Here is a 17,733-nt window from a genome sequence, read left to right on the forward strand (position 1 = left end):
GAGATTCATTAATAAGTTTTTATAAAATGCTTTTGATTTTTCATCATGTGCGGAGCAGAGTGTTATGAGGAAGGAAGGAACCGCTGATGGATCACTTTTGAGCTCTCAGGCAGCACTGCATGACAAACAGTCAGAGCAGTGATATTACTAAAGCCACATGGGCTCAGGAGGACCTCTGAAATCCATTTTCACGCAACACAGCCGGCCACGTTTAACCTGAAACTGTGTTACAGAAGGAGGAAGCCACATATCAGCTCAGTTCTCTGGAAACAAGCTCATCTCAGATGGACAGAAAGACAGAGAACACGGGTTCTGTTGTCAGATGAGTCCATGTTTCAACCGATGTCTGTTTCTACAAAGATGAGAAAAACCATCCAGGCTGTGATCAGAGGAAGCTGCTAAAGCCAGTGTCTGCGTTGGGATGGGTGCATCAGTGTCCATGGCATGGATGACTTCATATGTGTGAAGGTACCGTTGATTTGAATTTTGAAGAGACATATGCTGCCATCAAGGTGACGATTCTGCAGGACTTCCAACAGCGTGGCTTCATCGAGAGTGTGCGCAGATCTGTCTCTTATCAAAAAGGATCATGAAGAGGAGAATCATGCAATAAAAACCACGGACTGTTGAGCAGCTGGAATCTTGGATTCAGCAAGAATGGACACAGATTCCTCTGAAAAACTCCAGCTCAGTTCCCCAGAAGTTATAAGGTGTCATAAAAAAGAAAGTTGATGTCTCTTCCAGCTTCTAGATGTGTTGGTGGCATGGAGATATGTTTATATTCTGGTGTGTGTCAGTGAATTTGTGTCAGATAAATACATCTCCAAAGAAATTAACAAGTTTTTGTTGCATTGGAGCTCATTTCCCAACTTTTCTGGATTTAGGGGGTTGAAACACCTTACTGTCAGCTGATAAAGAGAACCGTGGTTTCTCTTTTTGACTCGTTTGATTGTTCATTCATGAATAATATACAGCACAGGGACTAAAGCTGTGATTAATTGTGCAATGCTGTATCGTGTAATAAATCTTTGTTCTTTTCTTACTGGTTTAGCATCTGTTCCTTTAATTATTTAAATGTGTTTTCTCTCACTGCACCATTTTTACATGCTGGATTAATACTGAGAGAAACTCAACAATTACCAATAGAGAATAGGTTATTGAAAAGAAATCTCTGGTCGAACCAGGATCAGGGCGACTCTGAACAAAGTAAACAAACTCCTACGTCCTGGATGGTCTTTTAAGAAATGTCTTTCGACAGGTGTGTGCTAAGCTGGCACCAACAACATACCGTAATAACTTGGCTTCCATGACACAACAATGGTTTCAGATTCAGGGCTTGTGTCAGGAACAAACTCGACCATTACATCATTTGGAGCTTGGATGTAGTGCTGACAGATGTTTGGATCTTCATCTCCTAGCAGCTCAAAACATGGCCACGGGATACAGCCTGAGGATGAATTAAATGAACGTCAAAGTACAAAAGTATGCAAATGGATAAATAAATACATTTAGATGATGATAAATGCTACTAAAAGTAAATAAAAGGTTAAGTTTAGCAAAATTAATCACACAAAATCTGAACTTTGCTCTTACTTTGTCCTGAAGTTCTAAATTTAATTTGTTATTTTACTTGGGGCATATTTAATTTCCTTCTTTGTTTATTTGTTACTTTTATATTTATTCAATTTGCATAATGAAGCGGACGGAGACAGAAAAAGCAAAGGGGACATCTATAAATTAAATGAATAACAAGCGTTAGATTGAAAAATGGACGGCGGAATTAAAATAAAATGAAGAAATAAATCATTTGCAGGGAATAAATAGGTCAATATGAATTAAAGGAACTAAATACAGAAATAAATAGTAACTCATAAACAAAGAAAGAAATTAAATATATTCCAAATAAAACAACAAATAAATTTAAAAACTAAGTGGCAAAGTAAATAAACATAAAATTTAACACCAGTTTAAATGAATAGCTGAAAACTAAAGCAGAAAACTGGATTTCTTTCATATTTTATTTGATTATTTTTGCAAAACCCAATCTTTTACTTAATTCACCCTCATTTTTAATCATGAAAACTTTTTTTTTTTTTAGCCAGTTATATATTTTTGCATTTATTTCAGAATATGGCTTGGGCCCGTTAAATTGATTTAAATTTATGAGAAAGGAAAAGGGGATTTAAGGAGGACCAGTCAACATGCTCTGAGACATATTTTTTAACATATTACTTAATTAACACCATGTAAACTGCAGTCAAGAGCTCATTGGGGTACCAGCTCTGTAAAGCACAGATTTAAGGCTCGAGTTGAGCAAAATCTGTGGAAATAAAATATGTTTGAGTTAAGTTGAAGTTAATTCTGTTTGGATGTAATGAGTCACACAGAGTGAGAACCTGTGGGTGGGCCAGTGCAGCCTGTGTTAATCCAACTTACTTCCAAACAAAGGAATGGTGTTAAAACCCAGGGCTTTCTTGACATCATCTCTGGCTACTCTGCAGTATTCGCATGCTCGCCCTCCCTGAAGAGGAAAAAAGTAATAATGAATGACGACATTATTGTAAACATGAACTCGAGTCATGAGAACATTTAAAGAAACTCGTTGTTAAACAGACCAAACAGAGACATTTTAAATTACTATTCTTGTATTTATAGATTTGCTCCCTGTTCAAAATGTTGGGTGAGTGGTGGGGAACGCCTGATGCATTGTGGGTAAAATTCTGACCCCCTGTTAGCTATCAGCCATGAGGCCGTAAAAATAGCACAGACACGGTGAAAGTTACAACACATAAAACAAAGCAATGGGTCACAAATGAAACTGTGCTTTGCCAAGTCAGTTTAGTAAATACGGACCGAAGTATTATTATTATTGTTAGTTTATTAAACCAAAAGGGTGAAGGTTGAAGCAGACGCTTATATAACACCAACCGATAATACATACAAAAGGAAAATCAACACATATGGAAATTTAAATCAAACTCATAATTTACAAAAAAAGACAAACAACCCATTCAACAGCTCAAGAGTATTTACCACAACTTCATTCATATCAATCATAGTACAGGATAATCTTAGAATCTCTGTACATTTTATGTATATGATCATTTATTATCATCAGGACAATAACTCCAAAGTTTAACACCTGCTAACATTTAATTTTGGTCCTAACCTTTGGGTTTCTCTTAATGTATATTTGTTTTCCCTCATTTGAAACAGTTTCTGGATATTAAGATGTTGTTCTTTGCTTCGTACATGATTTGAATTAATTCATAATCAACCAATTTGCTAAATCTAAATGTGTGTAATTGATGGATTTGTTGGTTCCTGATAGGGTTTGTTAGTTAATAATCTTATGAGTTTCCTTGTAGTCAAAAGATTGGATGCGTGTTTGTTTTTGAAGTGTTTCCCCAAACCTCAACACAGCGTGTCATATACAGCACTATTAGTGAATTATATCATAGACACAATAATTCTGACATAGTCTTTAGTTTTATACAGTAATGCGATAGATTTAGGCATTTTATGCTTTATGCAAACAAGAATTTGGTTTCGAAAACTGTTTATTTAATCATTTATTTGAATTTTTCTCACATTATTTTTTGCACGATTTCCAAATATAATGCATTTAGTTTTCCCAAAGTGAAGGGTTAAATTGTTGGCATCAAAACAGTTTTTAACAATAAGAGGTTCAAATTCCACTGTATCCAGAAGCAGTTTCCCCACTACAGAATAAGGTTGTGTCATCAGCAAATAAGAAACCAAACAAAAATCATTAATATACAATATCAGTTGTAATAAGAGAATAAATATGGACACACTATGATTTCCGAAATCTGTATTCCACTTGTGACAATCAAAAAAAAAGGTCCATTTCACTGCTTTTTGGCATAAAGAGCATTTTAGACCAGGTCTAGTTCAAATTTGGACTTTCAGTATAATAATAAAGGTTTCACAAATCATAAACCGTATTCAAAGAGTATGCCAACTGTGAGACAACCATCGGGTTTTTTATCTGGAAATGCTCTGCGGTGGTCGAGAAAAAAGTAAAAGGTTGTATTGGTGCAGATGAACACAAATTCTGTATCATTTTCAAAGGTGATGTGTTCTATGTATTTAGCCACCGATCTAAATATATTTGGATGTAAATTGCCATCATAGTGTGTTTGAATCCCAAAATGACTTTTTAAAGCAAAATCCCTTGGAGACATTAACCGGGGATGGGAGCCAAAATCCATCATTTGGCTCCAGATGTGAATTTTATCAACGCACCGGCGGTTTTGTGACTATTTCACAAAATGTGGTGAATGTGTTATTCTGCGGAGTCATTTCAGCGTCTGGTATCCAGAGGTGACGCCATCGTTTCAAAAGTGAAGGGGACAGACTGTTCAGGGCAAAGGAACCAAACCAAATAGACTGAAAGGAATTACATGTTAAGCATTTTTTTTGTGTAAATTATAAGAGTAGCTTACATAAAATATATGAATGGCTATACATAAATAAGTTTACATGATGCTAAATGATGTTGCTAAAATTAAATAAAAGGTTAGGTTTTGCAAAAATAATCAAAGAAAATGTGAAAAAAAATCAATTTTCCTCTTTTTAATTTTAAAGTGTAATAATTTAAGCTTGTTATTATTGCTATTTATTTACTTTGACGCTCTTATTGACTTTTTTCTTTGTTTATTTGTTACTGCATTACTTTCCTTTACATTGTATTGATCAATTCATTCCCCTCCAAATGATTCATTTCTTAATTTTATTTTGATTTCACCACTATCTTTTCAATCTAATTTTTAAGTTGTCTAATTCATAGATGTTTTTACCACAGATTCTATAATACTATTAGTTATGATGGCTGTGTTTTTACTCCTCTGTTATTTCCCCTTTTGCATTTTCTCCCCCTTTTTTCTACAAGCCCATTTATTTCCATCTTTCCTTTTAGCATTTCTCTCGTATGTATTTCTGCTTCATTGTGCAAAATAAATAAATATAGGAGTAACAAATAAGCAAAGGCAAGTAAAAGTAAATCCATGTAAAATAACAAATTAACCTGAAAACTGAGAGGGAAAGTACATAAATAGCAACATTAATATCAGCTTAAATTAATGCTGGTTAAAACCAAGGCAGAAAAATGTATTTCTGTCATATTTAATTTACTACTGTTGCACAAGTGTGTATTTTATTTAATTATAGTGGCATTTATCATCACATAAACATATTAATTGAGTCATTTATATTTATATATACATATACATATCAATTTCAGATACACACCTGCTCTTTCTGTGGCCAAACGGTTAATAACTAAGCTAATGTAGCCATGGTAACAATAGCTAGTATGTTTGCTAACCGATTCAAATTGGCGTCTAATTAATTTGATATAATTTAGCTTATGTTATTAAAAACAGTTCGCCAGCTCAGCTTCCATCGACCAACTTGAAAAAGGGAATACTATATTTTTTTGTCTCTTGTTGGCTGGTTTGTTAAACACTGCGACGATTCAATTATGAAGATGTTAACAAACGTTAATTAGCTCCCGTCCTCGCACTTTAAAGCTAACGGCGTCCGTAACGTCAAATCTCAGATCTCATTTTCTGCCTCTTCGAACAGCCTTCGCGCAAGGCCGGATTAACTATATGGGCCTGCGGCACAGTGCCCAGGGGCACCAACCATTCACAGCCAGTGGGGGGGCACCACACGACAAACTTTAAAAATAGTTTTTTCATGAATGTTTGTACTTAAAATGGTTACACTTGACATAAATATTCATATAAAATTCATTATTAAAACTAATGTGATAAGAACAGCAACGATATATCATAATTCTGAGCAATAGTGGCCTAATGTGAACATTAACCCCCCCTCCCTCAACCTGTCAGTTGAGCCAGTCCACCTATGGTGAAATGCATCGTTTTTTTAAAAAAAACGCGGTAAAAATAAAAAATAAATGGATAGACATCAATTAAGTGGTTGTGCAAGAGAAAAATAAAAAAAGAGAAAGACTCCAGGCGTTTAGGTGCAATTAAAAATGTTCCAGTGTTAGATCGTTTCTTTATAAAAACATCGTCAACTGCTGTCACATCCAGCTGGCTATTGCTAACGGTCCCACCATCTACCACAACCGGGCGGCTAAATATGCAGCATCAGCACGGCACGACGGTAAGAAAACCAGGTTTCTTACAAATTATCTCTTCCAATGCCAGCTGCCGAACAAACAGTCAGTGTCTTGAGATTGGCTAATCTATTCCCCTTCAACCGGCATGTTGTATTTTTTTTTGCGTGTAAATGTCTGGCCGGGCAGCATTTTACAGTGACTGGAAACACCCGGACAGAGTCACAGCCCATGAGAAGAGCGCAGCAAGCCACCGCGAGTGTCTGCTCTGCTCGCACTTCTCAGGAGGTCACGGAATGCGGTACGGTTGATGTTGTTCTCAGACAACAAAAAGAGGATGTAGTATTGGAGAGAGGTGTTGCGACGCATTGTGGCCGTGATTGCGCAAGTCTTGAAAGTCTTAATAAGTATGTAATTTTGAAGCACTGTTTTCCAGACCTTGAAAAGTCTTGAATTTTGTGTGAAAGTCTTAATAAAGGATGGAAAATAAATGTATGGTAGAATGTTACAGTATGCTCAAAGGCATTGTGAAATGAGAAATAGGAAGGTAGGCTATAAAACTACAATTTTACTAACTGGTCACGTACTGTATTAGCCTAATGGGATGAGATGTGAGTGAAGAGACTGAATTCTACATACATTCATCCATCCATTCATTTTTATAGATAGTTTTTGTGACACTTTGTTTGATGTGAAATTCATGTACTTGTGATTTTCATGTTTTGAAACGTTTTCATCAGTAAAAGCATAATTTACTGTGAATAATACATTTGTTCATTGAATACTAGCCTATAAAAATGAACATTTCTAATAAACACAGTTGGTATAATCTCAACCAATGAAGTAGGCACACAAGTTACAAGTACATAGAGTTAAGGTTTTGGGGAAAAAAAGTCTGGAATGTTGTTTTGGAAAAAGAGCAAGCACCCTGATTAAGTTTTTAAGTGTGCGTGGTTTGGCATTCCGGGGAGACAACTTATGGTGCTCTGGGACGGCTGTGGCAATGACGTCCCCCTGGATAATAGGAGTGTTGTTAGTGCTGCATAGGTGGATGCTCTTTGAATTGATAATATATTTCAGTATAGACAAATGCTCTTCGAATTGATACACATTTTGAATCTGTACATTTCAATTTATGGATGCTGTTTGGATTGATAGTGAATTTAATTGATTGGTTTTAAATGGAGATATTTGAATAATCCTACATACTGTATATAGATGGATGCTGCTTTAATTGTTACTGATTTTGAATGAATACGTTTGAAAATGTAGCCTAGGGGCACTTGAGGTTTAGTGCCCAGGGGCACCGCATTGACTTAATACGGCCCTGCCTTCGCGTAGTTTGATAAATAAATAATACTTTATTAATATATATTCACATTTTCAATCGTGTTTTGCCAATGTACAAATGAAATTAAATAAACTGTATAAAAATATATGAGAAGTATGCCAATGTCACGCTTTGAACTATTATTCATACTGCACTATTTACACAAATTTAAATAAATAAACTGGAACATTACTGGAATATATCAAAAGAAAATATAATTTGAGTTCAAGTTATCTCCAAACACTAAGTGTATTTATTTAAATTTTTGATTCAATGTATTTCTGTACATTTTAAAATGGAAAGTTTGATGCAATCACATGTCATTATACTTATAAACTTTCAAATCTGATCTGGCTCAATCAGAATTTAATCCACATTGAACAGTGTGGCTGGCAGCGTGAACTTTACCGAAGACCTTTTTGTTTTTGTTTAACTTTTGCACAGCTGTGCCTGTTGCTTTTTATTACCAAAATTATCAATATTTGTTAGGGGAAAATCGAAAAATGTGTGTCACTTCCCCTCCATCTTAACAACAGAAGGTTTTCTTACCAAGCCGGAGAAAGCTGTAAATATAAAGTTAAAGTTGGTCTGAAGAGCCAAACACTGAAAGAAACAACTGATTTTGCACAATGCTTTTTACGTGAAAATCAAGTTATCAAAATGGGCAAAATCCAAAATCAATGCATGATAGTTAGTAACATTAACGGTTAGTATCCATTAATAATCAGTCACAAACTGTAACTGGTTTTATGATTCTGAAAACAGTCACTTTATCTGGTCCAAAACAAATAATGAATTTACAGTTTCCTCCTTTTGGTTTTACTAATTAATTATGAATTACCTGACCCAGAACATTAAATGTAAAAAGGGACCTCTTAGTTTCACAGCACATCGAAACCTTCACCATACATCTGTTTCTCATATGAATCCTTTTTTTTTTTTATATGATACTTTATCTTTAATGTGGAGCCAAGCAAATCCTATTACTTTTTATTTTATATACTTCACACTTGGTTTAATTTGTACATTTTCACTTTTTATCCGTGTAATTAAATGTATTATAGCGCATTCTCCATTTCTCTGCTTGGTTGCAGACCTTGGCAGTCCCTCTGAAACTGATTGCACTCAATTATTTCAATTCTAGATCCTAACAAAAAGCAACTGCTCATATTTCCAAACTAAACCTCCTTATTTAATTCAACTAAAACAGAATGTCCCCTACAATGAGCCAAGCTTTGGCTCGTCAACAGATGGTCTCTGAATCATAAACAACTGTGAATAATTACATGATTTTAAACCTTGCACATAAGTCTGTGTAGGTGCAACTGAGACAAGATGGGGCCGTTTCTAAACCTTCCAAAGAAAGGAAACAAGCAGATGGAATACAAACAAGATGAGCTGCTCAGGTGTATTGAATTTTAAGGTTGAACAGTCTGAATGTGTGAAGTCAAACATTTCTTTTGGACTTTCAACACGGAAATATGAACCCTTTTACTGCTGTAAATCTATTTGAAAAAACACGATAAACTTAGAAAATACACCACAAGTCCAGTGACAAAACGCATCCTCTGTGCCACACTTATATGACGTGATACCTCGAGCATTTCCACCAGATGGTTCATGATTTTAAATGTTCATTGGGAGAAAATTTGAAGCCTGGTCTTATGAAATCAACTCTTTATAAAATCATTTTATTAGTGCAGATCAACACAAATTGATCTTATTTTTTGTTGCAACATGCAGCATGACATAATGTGTTTTAGAGGGAAGTTTCCTTTAAGTCAGCACCACATTTATGTGTTTTTTTTCAGAGAGCAGGACCTTTCTGGCACTTAGCCAGAAAAAAAAAACAATCCTAGCTCATTGGTTTCAATGCTTTACCGAACCAAACAGTGACTGAATATAAAAGTGAAGTATATAGTAAACTGTTGGAAGTACTGGATGGGACGCGAGATGAACTCAGGTCTTATTCAGCTTCAATAAAGTCTCAGAAACGGCTGTGAAGTAAAAAATATATACACCTAAATATAAAAAATATTTGTACATAGAATAATAAATTCAAGTAGATCTTACTGACAATACAATTGTGAGAACAAATAAAGCACACCCTCTTTCAATTCTAAGGTTTTACATATCAATGCATGACTAAAAATAATCTGGTCTTTATCAGGTCTTAAAATCCTGTGTAATTAACCTGATATTAACAAGAACACACGTCATACTGTATCTTTGTTTACTGAATAAAAACCAAGTTAAAATGCAGAAGCATTTTGTGAAAAAGTACACCCCATTCAGCAGCCTGTAGAAGCACCTTTAGCAGCAGTAAGTTAAAGTAAAGTTTTTCTGTGTGACGTTATCAGTCTCTCACATCTTTGTGGAGGAATCTTGGCCCACTCTTCTTTCCAGTGTTGCTTCAGCTCATTGAGGTCCCACCACCCACCTTGATTCTTTTCTTCTTCACACATTCTGTTGTAGATCTGCTGCTGTGTTTGGGATCGTTGTCAGACGGCCTCACATCTGACTCTAGAACACTTTGGTATCCAGAGGAGTTCATGGTGGACAAAATGACTGCAAGGTGCCCAGGTCCTGTGGCTGCAGAACCAGCCCAGATCATCAGCCCTCCACCACCGTGCTTGACAGCTGGTGTGAGGTGTTTGTGCTGATATGCTGTGTTTGGTTTCCTCCAAACGTGCTGCTGTGCATTATGAGCAAACATCTCCACTTTGGTCTGGTCTGTCCAAAGGACATTGTTCCAGAAGTCTTGTGGTTTGTTCAGATGCAGCTTTGCAAACCTAAGCTGTGCTGCCATGTTCTTTTTAGAGAGAAGAGGCTATCTCCTGCAGCCCTTCCACACAAGCCATACTTGTTCTGTCTGTTTCTAATTGTGCTGTCATGAACTTTAACCTTTTTTTTTTAATATATATATTTTTGGGGGGATTTTTATGCCTTTAATGGATAGACAGTTGGAGAGAGACAGGAAGCAGGGGGCAGAGAGAGGGGGAAGACATGCAGCACAGGGCCAGGGAAGATTGACAGCTGTCCTGAATGTTTTCCACTTGTGAATAATCTTTCTCTCTGTAGAACGATGGGACTCCAAATAGTTTGGAAATTGATGGGCAGCTTCTCTAAGATCATTGCTGATGTCTTTCCTCCTTGGCATCGTGTTAACACACACCTGAATGCTCCAGACCAGCAAACTGACAAAACTTCTGCTTTTATAGAGCTGCTCACACTCACTGATGATCAGTTAATCAGTGCATCTGATCAGCAGCTCCTGGCTGCTTCTTATCCTCTTAATTCCTATGGAAGCAGTAAAGGTGGATTTAGTTTTTCACTCGCTGCTTCTGCATTGTGAAATTTACTTTCAAAATTCAAATTTGTGAAATTTACTTTTAAAATTTCAACGTACACGGTGCACAGGGAGTTTTTATTTTATTTCATTTATTTATTTATCAAGGCGTCACACTTTTATGGAGGACTGTTTATGAAGGAGACTCCAGTTTTGTGATGAATGTTACATGAGTTAGGCCTGTTAATGTATTCTTAAAAAGAGAGAGAAATGAGTTATGTTCATGTATTCTTAAAAAAAAGAGAAATGTTACTTGTTTAAGTTAGATAACAAAGGAAGATTATTTTGATTTAGTATTTATACTATTTTGGTTAATTATTTATATTTCAAGAAAATGTTTTTTATTCTTATGTTGAATTCAACTGAGTTTAAAAAAAAAGAGAGAGAAAGCCTGAGAATTTTATGTTCAAGTTAAGGATATTAAATAAAATGATTTTCATGTAATAACCACTGTGTTGCTCTACTTTTGGAGAATCATTGCACGCGTTGTATGTGTGAGGGGGTACTCGTGGTGTGACAAGAACGCTCAGGGGGTACTCTGACATTTTGTACTGGATGTTCGTTGATATTACTCCGCCACCGCTAAGAAAATAGTGCGAGCATGAACAAGCTGCCAAATAAAACACGACAGAAGCAACTTTTCGCAACGAAATTTGATATGGATTACCAGTGCACACCAGTAACCACTCCGGTGAGTTGATGATTTTGAAAACGGACGTTTATGGTGCTTTTACGGACCTTTTTGGACATGCACCGTACTTGCCATTCTGAAGCAGGTTGAGATGAATCAAAATTAGGCAAATACCGGAGACAGCAGTAAACATCAAAAAAGCGGTGAGGGGGGTTCTAAAACATTGCAGACGACTCATAAAAGAGGCTTAATGTTGAAAATACCGCAGTTCCCCTTTAAGCAGCCGCCCCGTGTACAGAGGCTACAGTCCTCACTGCAGCTGGTTCGAGTCCCGCACTGAGCGGCCCTTTGCGGCCCTTTGCTGCATGTCTCCCCTCTCTCTCTGCCCCTTGCGTTCCTGTCTCTCTCCAACTGTCTTAATATTAAAGGCATAAAAAGCCCCCCCCCAAAAAAAAAAAACATTTCAATTTGTGAAATTTACTTTTAAATGATCCGAGTGCTCCTTCCACAACTGCCAACTTACCCTGCAAGAGTTAACAAGCGGAGAAGATGAGGTAGCAATAAAGTGTCAGCCTCAGGCATGAATATTGACTAAGAAACTCTCACGCAAGCCCACAAGAGAACATAGTGATCATAATGGAGATGATACATTTTGGATTCAGGGTAAGAAAATGTGACTTAAAGCGTGCCTTAAATAGACTATTTCTGATTTATATGTTCTTTGTTGTGCTGTTTTTATAGTCTTTACAATTCTAAATTAAAACTTTTTTTTTTTTTTTTTTAAAGAGTCAAAGGGAACAAATACGAGCTTCAACTTTTGTCAGAAATATATGTACCACATAATATTCAGCATCTCCCAAATTTGCAAGGGTTGTAGAATAGAAATTAAGCGTCATTCTTCTGCTGAATTATTCGCAGCCCTTTTGTCTGTGCAACAGCCAGAAGATAAAGTAAACATGTGGTTAGACGAGTTGAATAGCAGAGCAGACCTCTGGGAAAGTTTACACCTCGATTGTTACAAGCAACATCCTGCAAGTTGGAGCCTGACAACGTGACGATTCCCTCAAAGAGAGATGAGTCTCAAATGTAAAAGGATAAATTACAGAGAGGTGCCACAGAAAGCAAAACTTACCTCTTTGATACATTCCAGACTGCAGTCTCGAGGAGTGATGACTGCCGCTGAGGAATCAGCCCGAGCGAGCGCCAAGAACCGGATCAAAACTAGAGCTGTCGTCCACATGCTGTTACAGCCTGCATGACATCCACAAAATTAACCTGAAGAGTCACAGCCGAGTGTGAAGCCTGATGTTCCTATGTGTGAGAGTCAGTGACAAGAATCTGGGAGGAGGGACAAAGACCAGGAGGGGAGTGGTGTCCTCAGACTTAGACAGGTGGAAACGAGTTTGCTCATCTGTGTTTTTTTTTTTTTTAAATGAAGCTGCCACGTAAAAGCAGGAGAATAGTTGAGAGTTAGGGTAGACAAGCTTGTAAGCAGAACCCAAATCAACAAGAAACTGGTTAAAAACATTTGAAAAGCCCCTCAGAAAATAAACATCTGTTCAACGGGGGTTTCAAGCAGATTTTATTACACAAAGACGCTTCATTTTTACATGTAATGTGACGTCCGTGACAAGAGAGGAAAGTCCAGAGCATGTGGGGAAAAATTAAACTGATGAAATAAAATGGGCAAATAATAAAAACATTTCCACGAAGGATGCCAGACTCTGGCGGATATGATCATCGGATCTGGAAAACAAACAAAATATTACGTTACTCCACAAAGAACAAAGCTACAGAAAACAGTCTGATTGACATGCTTTTTGTGATTTTGATTGTAACGTCTGCTCTGAAGTTCTTCATTAAAATATAATTACTTTCACCCTCCAGTTGCCTACACGTGCTAGCTAAAAGCCATCTGTTTTAGCCTCTGTAGACATAACCTACAGCACCTCAATGTTGAATCAAGAGGAGATCTACCCTGTGCAGCACCAGCACCAGCGATCTATAACTGCTGATGGGCCGGGGTATGTCTAATTACTTTTTATTGCTCTTAAACTGAGCTCCATTTCACTTAGTGAATTGGATTTTGCTTCATTTATTTACTGTGACGATAAAGGAATCTGAAAATCAAATTAACTTTTAATTTATTTCTTATTTTTAATATATACATATACAACGATCAGCCATAACATTATGACTACCCGCCTACTATAGAGTGTACTCTCCTTCGTGTATTGGTCTTGCTTCCCACGGTTGCTCTCAGATCTTATCAGATTGGTATCTGGAGAATTTAGAGGTGAGGGGAACACCTCAGACTCTTTAACGTGCTTTTTAGCCCTTCCTGAGCTGTTTTTTTTCAAGGCTCAGTGCTGTCACTCAGTGGAAAGCTGTCTGTTAGTGGTTTTACTGTTATGTCTGATCGCTGTTAACATGTTAAAATGATCTTATTTTATACATGTAAATGATAATTCACTTTCTTGTATCAATCTTTTTTAAATTTGATGGACTGTATAGAATCAATTTGGTTTTAAAACGTGTTTTTAATTTTTCTTTAACCTTTGCTTAACACAGTGCAATGGAAGGAAAATCTGGTGACTGTGGAGGCCATTAAGAGTACAGTGAACTCATATGTTCAAGAAACCAGTTTAAGATGATTTGAGCTTTGTGACATGATGCGTTTTCCTGCTGGAAGTAGCCATCTAAGGGTGAGTACGCTGTGGTCATAAAGGGGTGGACGTGGTCAGCAACAATACTCAGACAGGCTGTGGTGTTTAAGCAATGCTCAGTTGGTACTCAGGGGTCCAAAGTGTGCCAAGAAAACGACCCCCACACCGTTAAACTCCCACCAGCAGCCTGAACCACTGATACAAGGCAGGATGGATCCATGCTTTCACGTTGTTTACACCAAATTCTGACCCGACCATCTGAATGAAGCAGCTAAAATTGAGACTCATTGGACCAGGCGATGCTTTCCAATCTTCTATCGTCCAGTTTTGGTAATCCTGTGTGAACTGTAGCCTCAGTTTCCTGTTCTCAGCTGACAGGAGTGGCGCCTGATGTGGTCTTCTGCTGCCCATCTGCTTCAAGGTCCCACGTGTTGTGCGTTCAGATGGTATTCTGCTCACCTTGGTTGTAACGAGTGCTTATTTGAGTTACTGTTGCCTTCCTATCATCTCAAACCAGTCTGCACATTCTCCTCTGACATCAACGAGGCATTTTCTCTCTAAACCCTAGAGATGGTTGTGCGTGAAAATCCCAATACAACAAAATACCCCGTGCAAAGTCACTTAAATCCCCTTTCTTCCCCATTCCGATGCTCGGTTTGAACTTCAGCAAGTCGTCGAGTTGCTGCCATGTGATTGGCTGATTAGCTGTTTGTGTTAGCAAGAAACTGAGCATGTGTACTTAATGAAAAACAAAGAATATCATATACTGATATAAATCTGATCCAATCTAAAAGTACAAAGATGGATGGGGAGGTGTTTCTCAAGTCTCCCCCCAGGACAACCTTCCATAATATTTTTGATGGATGAAGTGGGAATATTAGGATGTGTGGAATTAATTGTTCTTTGATTAGAATTCCCTTTCGGGCATGACCAAAGACCACAGGTGTTTACGCTTTTGTATGGTGTCACGTAACAGGCTTCAGTTTCTTGTGAACGAGGAAAATAAATAAAAATGGCTCGGGGCACACTGGGGAAAAGAACTTTCTAAATCTAATCTGAGCTGGCAAAGATCAAAATAATGACTTACAAGTTGTTTCTGGCTTGAGGCACAAAATAAAAAACCTCTGTGACTAACTTGGTGCATTCCAACACACGATATGACAGGACACACCAAATATTCCCAGAGATGAAAGTAGACCCTTAATAAGCGTTTTCTCCATTATCCTCTCGGTATGTCCAAAGCTGGACACTCTTTAGTTTTTGCCGAATTCACAGCAGAGATGTAGATTTATTTCATAAAGATACAGCTTTCCAAAGCAAGCATCACAGTGTTTATAACAGATGCTTGTCCCCGAGAGGCCAAATGAAAAAGTTTTCAGCTATTTTTTGGTCCTTAGAATGGTTCTTTAACTAACTTGAGTGGCCATTTTGTTAAATGATGCTGTGGTCATAAAAATCAGGATTTCATTAGAGCAGAGCCACAGCCTTGTTGTTTCGAATAATGGGCTGTATATAGCCACAGTTCCTGACTCATTCAGAAACAGAAGAATTCAATGCAATTACTGTTAGTTTAAATGTGTTTAAAAAGGCTGTTTCTGATCAAATTAACAAATTTTTTTGCTTTGTTCTGGTCTATTCGTCTGAGTTGGCTGGCTGGGACTTCGCTGAAGGCCACTTAAGCTGGAAATGGTTACGATGGGGCGTATTTTTCGTGCCAGTTAGGCTCCATGCTGCCTGCAAACCACAGGTGCGCCATTTGGTTCCAATAAAACCCATACTTACCAACATCCTTGTGCCTTCGCATGAACTTTTATTTTTTAAACTATACTGGCATATTCAGCCAAAATTGTACTTTATTACTGAAAACTGCCACGCAGGGTCTTCATGCACATCTCTGCCCTGTTTAATCCTGAGTTGGACCCAACAAAAGACATTGTTTTCTTTTGGTTTTGCATACTTTTTTACCATCTGTCCTCATGTTGTGGGGCTTCTTTAGTTTTCTGGTGAAGGACAAAGCCACTCTGATTACATATCAATGATATAAAGACTAAAATCCTGAGCTGAAGTGGCTTCGTTTGTTTTTCCCTGAACTTTAAACAGTGCATCATGATATATCAGAAGAGAGTCTTAAAAATGTATTAAAATTAAAAGTCAAACTTCAGTTTTAAGTACGCTAATCGTTGTTCTCTGCCTACTGTCCCACATTTGTTTCCATCATGTGTTTGTTGTTCTTTGGCACCCAGGGAGAAACATCTGTTTCTCCAACTGAAAATTGTTTCAATCTGTTAACCAGGAAATCTCTTTTTCAATTTAATTGCTTTTATACGCCTGGGTTAAGTGAGAGTGAACATGTGAAGAGTAAAGCAACTAAACTGAACCAAACTACAAATTAGAATAGGTTCCAAAAGCTTATTAATACATTTTCTGATCATTATCTAGATTTTTCCGCTTTTAATTGGCATATTCTTTCATAAAAACTTTTAGAAAAGTAAAGCGCCTAGCCAAAAAGAAAGTAACTGAGCAAATGATCTCGGGTTGCTACGATCGGTCAGATCCAGCTTTGTTATGCGTTAGATCAGCTAACCACCACGATACACAGAAAAACTAGGTTTTCCAATCAATGTATATGGACATATTCCAACATGACAAATGCAGAATTCATCATGTTCAAACTGTGAAGCTGTAATAGATGTTTAACTCCATCACTTGATGAAAGACCATTCCAATTATACAAATATGTGAAAATAACTTCTTAAAGTCAATGAGTCATACCCTGGGATGATTAATTATCAAGTAAAGCTGGTTGTTTTTACCGTATATTTGTCCCATTTCTTCTCGGGATCGTATGGCTCCCAGCGACTTGCAGGAAAGATGTGCTTGTTCTTCTCGTACCAGCTCCTCAGCACCACTTTACCTGCGTGAGACTTAAGCCAAAAGAGTACAGTGTGAACACCGATTTGGTTTTGAATGCAGGGTGAGATTAAGGAGGATTTGCTTTTATGGGCAGCAGGTTGTAAATGTTAATCTTCAGTTTCCTGTGTGTTCCACATCTGAAAATATGCTCAGCTCAGTCTGACAAAGAAAACCGAGCAATCCAACATTTTGAATTGATGTGCGTTTTAGATCCAAACTAAACCGACTCAAATTTAATATAATTTCTAAAACTGCACACATTTGCAAAAGTTTAGACAATTCTCAAAGAGAAATACTTCTGTTAGAATATGAATTCAAACACAAAGTATTCGTTGATGATTAGACTTCTCAAGGTTTAAAAGTTTATTTATGTTACCCATGTTCTAGGAAAAGCCTAAAGCCCACATAAAGCTGTTCATGGACTGTGCATGAAGCAGTGTTAGAGGGGTCAAATGAGTGTGCTTAAATAGGCTAAAACAATAAAGGATCCAGTGGGTTCATAAAATATTAATTTATTACTAAGACGTGACTTAATTTATTAGAAAAAAAATGTATATCAAGACTTTCATCTTCAGTCAGACTCGAGTTAGCTGTTGATTGATACACGAGAATGCTCTGAAACAAAGTCCCAAAAATGTAATTTATTGAAAATGTATGCAAGTAAAAACCTATTTCACATTTCTGGTTGTGGGGAAGCTGTTTTGTTCTGCATCAGCTCATCCAACAACGTTA

The 17,733-nt window shown here is 37.1% G+C and overlaps 2 protein-coding genes across 2 annotated transcripts in view; both read right to left on the reverse strand.

Annotated features, from left to right (window-relative positions):
- Positions 1 to 12,928, reverse strand: part of LOC142390588 (interleukin-17 receptor D) — a 31,791-nt gene extending 18,863 nt beyond the window's left edge. Inside the window, exons 1-3 of the mRNA XM_075476144.1 lie at positions 12,555 to 12,928; positions 2,437 to 2,521; positions 1,289 to 1,447 (exon numbers count right to left, since the gene is read on the reverse strand). Coding sequence (XP_075332259.1) covers positions 1,289 to 1,447; positions 2,437 to 2,521; positions 12,555 to 12,662 — 352 coding nt within the window. The 5' untranslated portion in view covers positions 12,663 to 12,928. The remainder of the gene's footprint in view (positions 1 to 1,288; positions 1,448 to 2,436; positions 2,522 to 12,554) is intronic.
- A 59-nt stretch (positions 12,929 to 12,987) lies between these two features.
- The window catches only part of fam50a (family with sequence similarity 50 member A), a 28,084-nt gene continuing 23,338 nt past the window's right edge, over positions 12,988 to 17,733 (reverse strand). Inside the window, exons 12-13 of the mRNA XM_075476145.1 lie at positions 16,902 to 17,012; positions 12,988 to 13,168 (exon numbers count right to left, since the gene is read on the reverse strand). Of these exons, the coding sequence (XP_075332260.1) occupies positions 13,160 to 13,168; positions 16,902 to 17,012 (120 nt within the window). The 3' untranslated portion in view covers positions 12,988 to 13,159. The remainder of the gene's footprint in view (positions 13,169 to 16,901; positions 17,013 to 17,733) is intronic.

This window comes from Odontesthes bonariensis, chromosome 10 (genome assembly GCF_027942865.1).
Source record: "Odontesthes bonariensis isolate fOdoBon6 chromosome 10, fOdoBon6.hap1, whole genome shotgun sequence".
NCBI classification, from domain to species: Eukaryota; Metazoa; Chordata; class Actinopteri; order Atheriniformes; family Atherinopsidae; genus Odontesthes; species Odontesthes bonariensis.